Source organism: Opisthorchis viverrini (genome assembly GCF_000715545.1).
Source record: "Opisthorchis viverrini unplaced genomic scaffold opera_v5_1, whole genome shotgun sequence".
Taxonomy (NCBI): domain Eukaryota; kingdom Metazoa; phylum Platyhelminthes; class Trematoda; order Opisthorchiida; family Opisthorchiidae; genus Opisthorchis; species Opisthorchis viverrini.
Window position 1 is genome coordinate 8607022 of NW_008751657.1, and position 11704 is coordinate 8618725.

General features: G+C 44.7%; 1 protein-coding gene across 1 annotated transcript; it reads right to left on the reverse strand.

The window, feature by feature from the left end:
• Positions 1–9908: 9908 nt before the first annotated feature.
• Positions 9909–10720, reverse strand: T265_00147 (hypothetical protein; the record flags this gene model as incomplete). Its single annotated transcript, XM_009163804.1, has 2 exons — positions 9909–10379; positions 10418–10720. The coding sequence occupies 2 exons, from the start codon at positions 10652–10654 to the stop codon at positions 9909–9911; spliced, it is 708 nt and encodes a 235-aa protein (XP_009162068.1).
• Between the last annotated feature and the right edge of the window lie 984 nt (positions 10721–11704).

The following is an 11704-nucleotide window of genomic DNA, read 5'->3' on the forward strand; positions in this document are numbered from 1 at the left end:
TAGAGCGACGTAGTATTTTACGGGACGTCTGGAGCTGTTGGATTATACGCAGCTGGTATGCTATAAGTGCTGGGAATAGGAACAAAAGGACGGGGACAGTAGGTAACGCACTGACAACTGGTCTTTGAAAAAGATGGGTTGATAGGTATATTAAAATAAGCAGGACAATCAACAGCAGCAAAGTGGGTAGGAGCAGAATGGGGACAGTGAGGCAGCAGGGATGATGAACCGCAGAGATTGACAGAAGTACAGTGCTGATGAGTTTGAGCCCGAACCAGCTAAATGGTTAGGATGCGAATCTACTGGCTGAAAGGTCGAACCCAACCCCCACGATGCTCGTATCTAGGCTTGGGTAACCTGACAGTATATTGCCCGTGGCGCTTCTATCGAGCAACATCACGGCTACGCACTAAAATTTGTTACAGCCGAACAATTATTTTTCCATTTTTATTAGTGCCGGTGAGTCGCTTTATGGATGAAATCTTGTAACTCTTTCGGCCAATAAGAAGGTGACGTTGCAGCTTTTACAACTCGTTTGATTTGTGTTGGTGCTCTGAAAATGGTTTTAACCCGACCGGCTCTTATTGGAGAATCTGCCTCAAAGTTTCAGAAGGACTTCGTAAACAATCAGTAGTTTTTAATTGGACAACGTTCGGTTTTTGACGGGAAAGTTTCATCAAGTCAAGTGAGCAGGTCACCAAGTTAGCCAGGTTCTAAGGCAGGCGGAGAACCAATCAGTAAGACGTTTTCAAGTTAGCAAACTAGATCAGTGTTGAATGTCGACGTTCTCATGAGATCTAGTACCGGTGTCTACTGTCATCCTTGAGTTGTTTGTCACCGGTAAAGTGGAGTTAAAATAGATGTGCCAGTTAGGGGTATTGAGGCTTCAGTACGGAGCTACCTTGGATAGGAGGACCGCATGTTGAAGGTGCCTATCAGGAAGGTCAGCTTCCTGAAAGCAACCACTGAATGCCCGGAATCTACGGAGACTCTCAGCTCCGCTGGGTGTTGACCAGACAGACAACGCCCCTCAATATGCAGCGCATCACAGCCTTGCATCAAAGCCAGACAGCGCGAGTCAACGTTGATCAATGACAGACAACGCCTCCGCAATATGCAGCACGTCGATGCCTCGTACCAAAGCCAGACCGCATGCGTCAGCATTGGACCAAGTTCAGACAGTGTTCTTCCAATAAAAAGCTTGAGGCCGTTGTACTTTTCGCACTCTCGCAACCACTTTGTTGGAATATAGCTATTGTGTTCCCTTCCGTGAGCCTTTTTCTCCGACACTAGGCACTGGAGCGGGTCAGCAGCAGATATCACAGGCCGGCGAATCAGCAGATATAACAGTGCCCTATTCTTCAATAGGATATTTCCGTCGGGGTATACGGTGAAGCAACTGTCCTCCCACAGAACTGAGCGGCTTCACACATGGGGACCGATTCAGGTCTTGGTCTAACCGGACTCCACACAAGCCAAACCAAATTTCTAATTAACAGTGGCTAGATCTTTGTCGCTTCTGACGCATACAGCTTTCCTCCAAGGGGCTAACTTTTTACCTCTGCACGTTGGTGTCATATCCATCCCTCATTATTCTATCAGGCCTAAATATACTATTATTGTGCGTGCGACTAATCAGAAAGAACTACGAAACTACAGGCCAGGCGAACACTCAGTGGGTGGTCTCCAAAGCGCTCGCTGTTCCTCATCGTCCTAATGTATTTCGGTGGTGGATTACCCTCCATCTGAAGAAGGCTGTTAAGCGATTTGCCAGTTAGTCTTTCTGCACTCAGTATTAATGAGGCTCTATCCCGAGTTTTTCCACGGTGAACTACTTAATATTGTCCAATGCACGTAAACTTAAACGGTTCCCTCATTTGAGACCGACGATTTACACTACTATTTTCTTGTACACTATACAGCGTACAGCTAAACGCGGTCTGCTAGTGGGCTCTCACTTTTGCATCATATCGCTGTTGACAGCAGTATCTAGACGAACCTATAGGAAAAGTAAGAGGCGAGCTTTCGAACTTGATCATTCAGGTACACAGTCTCTTGAATATTTTCGCATTCTGAGGTACCTGATGCGTCCGGCTTGTCCGTCCAAAAGGTGCACCGTCTATCTCACACTCACTCAAACTGCAATTGCTTTTGTACAGCGTGTATGCGCGTGTGCGTTTTCACAGAATGATCATTTCTTCTACTCACTAATCATGGAGGTTTCACGCTACCGAAGAGTAAGAGGATTTACTTATAAGACGGTGGTATGCAGGTCTTTTCAGTAACGGCTTCGAGGTGCTAAGCTTTTCCGGAGAATATAATCGGGTTTTCGACACTTCCCCTGTAACCGCTGGAGAACGCTGACGGAAATAGAAACCGCAAGGTAACTTCTTGGCTGATGAACTCCCCGTTCTAATCGCACCAGACGAATCACAAGCCCATCTGGGAAGCGATCCAGCTCTAGCAATGGCCATTTGTCGACTCCATGGCCAGCAAAAAAGGAATGTCCGTGTTGAGTTAAATCCCTGCTTTGCGATTCTCGGTGAGCTGTCGATGATAAATGGATACGTCCTGTGAGCTTGCCATGTTTTACCCCAACCATTACATAGACCATGCTTGCTAACGGACGTGAGGCTCGTTTTGACATTGTGGGAACAAAAGCTGGAATACCCGCGGGCCAGGTAGCGGTTACAGAGTATGCTATTTAACTATAAGCTCCCTATAAAGCAAATACATTTCGTCTAATATTCCACGAGATATTGGATGAAAATTGCTGCTTGCATAAGGGGTTCCTTCGCATTTGCGAAGGGGAAACAGACATTTTGTGGGGCAACACAATGACTATGGTGGTTACAACGTAGCTCGGATATTTGCTCTCTAGCTTAGGTCTTCCAAACCAAATAGCCACCGGTAACAATTGTGAACTATGAGCTTGTGCAGTTTTCGCCCCGATATGACATTAGAATTGCTAAAACCGCGTCCAAGTCAGCTGCTAATCGTTTATTTGGATAATTAGACCGTGCCATAAGGAAATCAGTCCAGGCTGTTAATCGTGGAGGATGAAACTTTTAACAGCCTACGGAACGGAATCGCACACAGCCGCACGAAAAAGGCTTTGTTTGCTGACTTGCAAACAAGAGATAAAAACAAAACTAAACACTTGCTTCATGCCTCCAGAGCGGTCAGATTCAAACGAGATGGTGCGGCGTAATATCCATCATGCAAAATGCAGACATCCAGCGTCGGCATGTAGAGCAACGGTGTATTTCCGAATACGAAATCCGTGGCACCGAGAGGGAGGAATTATCCTCTCTGAAGCCATAAGGGTGGAAAGTGTCTGTTCATTGGGAACCTACTACTTACAGGGCTGCACCAAGGTTAATACGGGGTGTGTATAAACGTTACTGTGTCAGAGGGAGTCGCGAAATTTTCGCATATCAAGTACCACGGGGATCCAAGTGTCTTGATACCAGGCCAGTTGCTACGACGATCCTGGGTGGGGCATTTGATGGATACACCCTATCCGCCAAGATAGTACCCAAATGAAGCGTCCTTGCATCATCACTTTACGTACATTTTGTTCGTGTGTATAATGTGTAAGCAGCGATGAGCCATAAGACCTGGCGTTGTGGCCCACGAGTTTTCTGATTCATCGTTGTTCGTACCTGTTAGAGGGCTATATTTGGGCCGTTTTAGTCCCCTCAAACTTAGCATATATCAACACCCATCTCATAAAATGGAAAGTCTAAACAACCGAACAGGACGATTGTGCTTATGTTTGTGTTGGCCTTCTTCCCTTTGTTCGTCACCAACCAACAGAGTGATCAGTCGGCGGATTGTCTAAGAGGTAGCAATTTGTTTAAATCCACCTTGGATTTCTGATTTCACCGAAGTGTCAGACAGACCAGTGGTGAGAAAGAAGTAAATTCCAGAGGAGTAGAAACGTGCGTGAAACTGGGCAAGACCTACAGACCACTGACTACTTAGTTATTCGAGAAATCAAAGTAACACGGCAATGTGATGTTCCAACACCTGCCATTCAAAAGCCATTTTCCATCAAAGTGAGTACCCTCACTTCAGCTGAGGCCAGTCGGAGTATTTGAAAGGCAGAAACCAAGTCAACTTTTGTTTTACATGGTTTCATGACCGTAGTGATTAGGACACGGACGCACGCTGTTTCTCGTTTACGAATTAACTGGTGTTTCCGTTGTATGCAAGCTAGTTCAAAAACTACTCTCAATCCAGGTCCAGAGCAGGTCAGAATAACGCTTTCAATGTCCGATAGTTCGAAACTCATAGTTTTGACCGAACTTTCATTGACTGGTACGGCTGGTTGCCGAAGAATTTTCACCAACCTTATAAGGAAGTATGTCCCATCAGGGAAACATACTATGACCGCGAATATCGTACACACATGAGGAGGTCTACGTACAGCACACTCAACACATACCATAGATAAAGGAATTAGCTGAGTCTCCTGGTGAGACGAATTTAGTTCGCATATCAGTGTATTTCACGAAAGTGGGAATCCTGAATATTTACTCATCCGCATGTGGAGATAGATCGTTTGATACCGGAAGGAGTAGGCAAGCGAGTAGCACGCAAAAAGATTTAATGTGGGATGGACCCGATATCTTGAAAAATTTGGAGGACGTACTGTAGACGGGAGAAAAGCGCTCAGCTGAAAAGAGTGTCCGTTCATTGGTTGGCAGTGAATCAAATCACCCACTCGATCACCATAGATTTTGTGTCGGTGTCTGGAAATCATTATTCCGCTCTGTTGACGATTTTTTGTGTGGTTGCTTACATAACGTCTTGTAAGAATTGCGAGTTCGTGAAATTGCTATAATACATTCTGTGAATCATCCCCTGGAGGTTTCGCTGCATACTGTCGAATGACGCCCGGTTTGTACAGAAAATTTTTCAGATAGCGTTTCGAACATAACATGCATTTGACAGCCTGGAAGGAGTTCCACTTTCTGAACAAGTCTGAACAGAATCCTAGCGACACAAGTGGCATTCTTCATCGTTCTGATTCATATTTCGTGGACAAAGTTGGTCTACTCGTAGGCTTTCAATAAGATAGATTGTGGGATCTTATGCGCAGTGTTTGTAAGCTTCTTGCTTTTTGGAAGACGATTTCTCCATTGAAGTCAGTGTTAGAACATGAGAACCAGTCTCAAGCCAGACAGACAAACTAGTTTCTACTGAAGAGATAGCCTTTGTAAACTTGCTCCTTTTACCCGGAAGTGGACTACTCTTCGGATGCACAATGCTCCTCGCCACAAGAAAAACGCATCTGATGCATTGGATGAATGTCTACAGTGAAAACTTCCTTATTGGCAGTATCTGTGGCAAAAACTGCTCAAGTAGTTGCGTGCAATCCGGTCACCTCCGTGGATCTAATACGACCACTCTGGATTCACCAGGACTCTAGGTGACCTTCGTGAAGCGGATAAAAACATGCCTGAAAGATGTGTCAACATTGGAATGCACATGTTGCTGGGTTATGTTGTCACCTCCAAGTCCATTGCCTACTGAATAAAACGGAAAGTCGCGCCTTGGTCATTCGGCTAATGACGTGCACAACGGTATGGCTCACAGTGCCCATAGTTGCAGTTGCTACAACTGTATTGTGTCTGTGCAGATCAATAGCCAGCTTAACCGATTACGAAAAATCCGAAGGCATTGGTATCGATGGATGAGAATTAATTCGCCGCGAAAATGATAAGAAAGTAAGCTGGAACACTGAACCTTCGGGCTTACAAACAAAAACGGTTATTCCATTGGTAGTTATGTAGTCCCGTTACGTTAGGAGCTGGTTCTCCCAATATCTCACCTTCGAAGTTGAGTAGCATAAGTCTTCTGTCTTGAGTCTTTGTCAATGGCATTCTTCTCCGTGTGTTCCTTCGTGATTGTTGATACACAGACGCTTCCGGCAGCTGCTCCGCAACCTAAGTGTCAATTGTCTTTTCTCCGTTCATGTCCAGATGTTCTATCAAAATGTTCAGAAGCAACGCATTTAATCTCTGGATGGGTTGTGAATAAGCTTCTTTTAACTGATTTGAATGACGAACCCACGCGAACATCACAGATAACACTTCCGATTCGCCGAGTGATTTAGCCTTGAGGCCAGAATACGCGATTACCATGATAGCCTTTTACTAACACGCTCTGTCCGATGTCCGGAAACAAAATTCAGGGTTGAAAAAAAGGCTGGAATAATTCGCACCTCACATACCTGTCTAACGAGCATGGTGCCACAAAATGCGAACCAATAGATATTTCCTACTTCATAATTCATCCAAATGCGTTTGCTAATACATTCACGGAATTTCGACAGTGAAGTCAAGTAAATTTATGACTGAAACCGATTCAACAATAAATGGGGCGTATCTCACCGCATTGAATACGATAACAAGGCAGCTAACTACCATGCTACCAAGCTGTCAGAACTAGCATCTTCGTCGTGGAGACATCCAACCGGCTGCGCAAAAGTGAGATTTGTGCACAAAGACAACTATCACGAGCATTGAAGCTCAAGCGACCGGCAAAGCACGCACACAAGAACAGGCAGCGGTTGTAAGGCTGGGCAACTACCTACAATTTTTTGCAGGACCACTGAGCGATTCAGTTCCAAACGGTGTGAATTTCTTCTTCCTGTCACCTTTCAATTTGCTGGTGTTTTCAAACACAAAAAACAAGACTTGTTTACTATCCGGTTATTCCAATAACTTCCTCGGATGTATTCGAACATTCGAAATATACCTGCACATCAACAACAGACGCAGCAGCATCTAAAGTGCTGGTGCATATGAAAAATAGATACTGAAATGGATTTACAACTACTTTTGAGGGCGTCCGCTTTGAAGGGCTGACCAACATCACTCCTCTTCACCGCCCGCGAATGCCACTACAAATGGATGCTGCAACGGAGACATCAAAGTGACTTTCTAGGGCTGTATCCGACTTGTCGCATTTTCGACGCGCTGGACGCGAAGATTCTTGCCTTTTCAGAGGATGAATATTGATAGGCGGTCACGGGACAGTCGGTAATGGGTCTGTTGTTGTTCTATTGTTTTTTTTCCATCACGAAGAGACTGGACCTTGCCGTGCTGTGACGGTGTACGGGTGAAACCCACAGAGCCTCTCATACTAGGTTGGTCAGATGGCAGTTGGCTAATAGTTTCCTGGAGCTCAAGGTTGGGGGTTGAAATATCTATGGCGACTTGTCACTTAAAAAAATGTAGGCTGCTCTGACGGCTGTCTTGCGGCTAGCCTTTTGAGCCAAAGGATTTGGTCGTTCTCCTCGCTAGGTGAGGGCACCCTAGGCGTCTCCCAGCCCATGTACAACCATGAATCGCACGTGTGCACTTTGAGGAAAGTCAGTTAACGCTACAAAATGCCTGCTCCAGGAGACAATAATTGAAGCACCGAATTTTACAAAGGGACGAGCCTCTCTAAAAGCTAACAAGGGAGACTTCTACGTTCCCGAAGTTGTTGACTGACTCCCCTCATTAGAGGGTAATCCCTACACGTAACAGTCGGTAGTCAGGTGGCTGAATGATGTCGCTATTAGGTCATTCTGTCCCGTGACACTATTTGAATTTAGCTGAATTCATTGGCAGTTCAGTATGGTAGCAGTTTGGAACACGTCACGCGGTTGCACACTGAAGGGAGTTACTGAAAGTAAGAGATTTGTTTAAGAAGCGTACAACAACTCAGTGACTACCCAATAATCGCTTTGTGATACACTACGTCTCCATGCACTTATATCCTCTTGCTTTTTTTATTCGAGCATAGCTGGTAGCACATGCATCCCACATTTGTGATTAACCGGGTGATGGCCTAACCAGTGCAGCGTATACAGCGCACTGCTATTGCATAACGCGATGAATATGTCACCTTGACTAGTGACGAAAGAAAAACTGCCAGGCTCAGCGAACAATCCAACCGCTCCATCAGCTTGACCCGACACGGAATGATGTCGGCATTGTTACCATCGCTTCACACCTGGTATCCACATACAACGTCCATTTGAGAGCCTTGACGGCGTCACGACAGAAACATTAGGGTCACAAGAAAAAATTAATCAGAGGTTGACACCTGTATCCAACTAGGTTTGAAGGACTACACGATTGCCTCAGCCTCAACACAACTCTGTGGCATCAAGTTACACGCAAGTGTCACGAGGTTAACTGACCTACGTAGCAAATCGTGAACAGCACAGGAATCAAGTAGATGGTTACTGCAGGGGATTTGGCGCTGTGAAATTGATAGTGATAGTATTGAATTTCAAAATATCCATGACAGGCGTTATCGATAAGATAATGGGCGATATGGAGCGCTGCGGTATAGTGACACTTGAAATTGCTTTGCTTCAAACCATAGTTTGAACTTAGTGTGCTTAGTCCAGTCCGGCCTACAAATCTGACATCAGGTACTTACACAAACATGAATACCCCAGCATCACAAAAGTATTTTATTGTCAGATGGTCACTTGCATACAGCCTTGAAGCCAGTCCTGGATGAATTGAAGGTGCGCCCCGCGACACATTACCACCCTGTTTTTGTACAAAATGTCACTCTACACAGTAGTTACAGATGTGGTTTTTGTTTGCAACAGACAGGAAGCAAACCAATGAATCGATCAGACTACGCGACAGCAGTGGTCTCCCAGAAGAGATGCATTCAAAAACGCGAAGAAAATCGGCCGCTATGAGTTAGGAAAGGTATTTCACCTCTATACTCGGTGAGAACTATGAGTGGTTGTGTACAGGTGTGCAACTCAGTACTGTTTAGATTTCTCGAGGGTCCGAACGAAGAAAAGTTATCGCCAGTTATATAGGGGCTGCACGAAGTGACCCATTTTCCTGGATATCATGCTAGATATCCACCAAAATGAAATACCAGAGCAGGCACCTTATCATTTGACGAACCTGTCAAGTCATCCACCGGCTTTCTATGGGACTGAGGACCCACCGCTATAATCTTGCACGACTGTCGCATTTCTGTTATTTTGTTAGAAAAGTGAAATCAAAACGAACTGTAACTTTTCCCATTCCCCAGAAAACCATGTTTCGAGGCACGGTCACTCAGTGGGAACATTCGGAAATAGGCCATACACAGTGTACTAATCTGAAGAGTATGTGCCATCCGGATAAGCCTCTAGATGGACCAGATCTCGGCCAGCGGATTCATCAGCTTCCCGACGAGGGAGTATTACCAGGCTCGACGGTTGCCACTGGGAGCAACTGAGCCAACAGGGTGCGTTAGAACCGGTTCACAACACCATTGGTAACGTAACGAACAGATAATGTAATTGAGAAAATTTGTCACTGCAACAGGTCAGTAGGAAGAAGTATGCCTTGTGAGCTCTTCCTTCGTCGATTCATATTGCATGTCAAAACTATGGTATCCCGGACCCCAACTAAGTGGCCCCTAACTTAAATAACTAACCTACGTATACCTGTCACCTACAAGCTGCTTTAGAGATTAGTAACGACCCACGAAGAAAACTGAAGCAAGTACCCGACCGTTTTACGTCCCCAGATTATCCTGTAATCTCCTTAAAATAAATCCTATAACACCAGATGTCCTTCGGTTAGTTCGTAAGAGCATCATTTGAGAAATCACCCTGGCCACTGGAGCGTGGCTGAGCCCTTCTGGAAGAGAAATCGGTTCGAGGAATATCCCGTATTGAAATTGCCATGCTCAACGAGCTGCGTCAAGACCGACGTAATCAGTGCTTTTGTCATCGTCGGACGCTGTGTACGTGCTGGACACCTAGGCAATGAGAGTCATTTGATAGTATTTGGTTTTGGAGAGTCACATAATGATCTGTTTGTGTATAAAAATAAAATAAAATAATACCACTCAGAACGGATGAATATCGAGAAAGGCAACATCTAGCGCTTATCTATAGCCACCTGAAATGTAGAGTCGCGTTTTACATAGGAAACATACTGTGACTGACAGGAAATTATTTCGATTCGATGTGTCAAACAGTTAACCCAGTTGGATGACATGGACTCCTGATAGAAGGGAAAAGATGCAGAGACAGGAAAATTCGATTGGACGGAATCACAGCCTTTGGATTGTTGGCGGCAGTTCAAGCGCGGAACACAACGTCGGATAGAGATACATAACAAATTGAAATCACGTAGCAGGCGTTGCAACATGCCACACCACAAGATTTGTTCCGCAGTTGCTTTTTTCTTTGGATGGGCTGTGAGATTCTCCAAGTCGCCAAAGGCATTAATGTTGTTGAAAAAAATGAAAGAAATCGGACGGCGGCTCAGAACATCTCTGCTTGCATAAAGTGCCAAAGTCAACTCCCGATGCGTGAAAACGCGGATCACATGAAGTCGGGACAAGAGCTGAAAATTAAAAATTAGAGAAGATCAGCATACACTACCTCTTCCAGCAACCCTTTGGATCCAAGGCCGGAGGATGTTGTTGGATTGGGGATCCTGTTCTCGATATATGCGACGAACTTCGACACGAGAAAGCTCCCTCCACAATCAATCAGTAAAGAGTGACTGGTGTGATGTTTTGAATGCATACAACACAGCAAGAGTCCAAACAAGTAGTGTGAACAATCACAATGAAATGGCAAACACATTTCCACCACAGAAAACCCAGGGCGAGGCATATCCTCCCCCGAAAAGTACTCCTCAAACACAGTATTAGCGGTAAATATGTTCTCCAGGGTGGACAGTTAGAATCTGGGAATTAAAGGAAAACTATAATGAATACTGGTCATAACTAGCATACCAAATAAGAAAGTTGTGGAGGTGTCCACTTTAGACAAAAATGTTACGCAATATGATTTAATTATTTGGTTTGGCACTACGATATTTCAATTGATTGGTTCACAATCAGCAGCAGTGTCAGAAACCTCTTCAACACTGTCCATAGCAGTGGAAGTTCAAACTGGGTCATCAGTCAAAATCAGATGATAAGTATTAGTTTCTCCCACTTATCGGAAGAACGTACATGCACGCATTGTGGGGTGAAGGATGGCGGTTTGACCGGTGAATAGTGCTCAGACAACTGTGCCTACAGCAGCACTACAATAGGTTCAAAAGAGGACTCGTAATTGTATAACAACAGTAGTTCGTTCAGCATTTAGAGTCGACAAAACGATGAACTGATTGACTAACTTGTTCCTGAAACCATGCATTCACCGACGAACCTCATGTCCTCCCAATCATAAAAACCGAAGGTTTACAGCTGTTAACTTGACCGCTGAACCATGAATTGTGTAAAATACCCTTATTGATAGCAAGTCCTTAAACAGAGAGGAAATCTTCAGGTTCGCTGGGCATAAAGACTGAGTGATACCCGATTGGAATGGATAGATGACAATGTGCTAAACAGTAAAGCAAGCACTCAAGGTTAAAAAGTCGTATCAGGATATGTAAAGGTGAATGGTGGGCGCCAACAGGTATTTTTGGATTGTTGAGAACGGTGGGTGGTTGGATTCAATAACAAGTCTCGAACAATCGTGTGATTTTATCAGTTTTGAAACAGTTTGGGTTTACGTTAGGCACGAACAAGACTGAAAGCTGATGGCTTCGACGTTTCAACACATACCATAATACAAGACATCTGTTAAAGTTTCCGAAATGAAACCTTGATTTAAGCCAAACGATCATGGATGTCAAAACCATGGATCCGGTCTGAAGGTTTATGTCGGTAG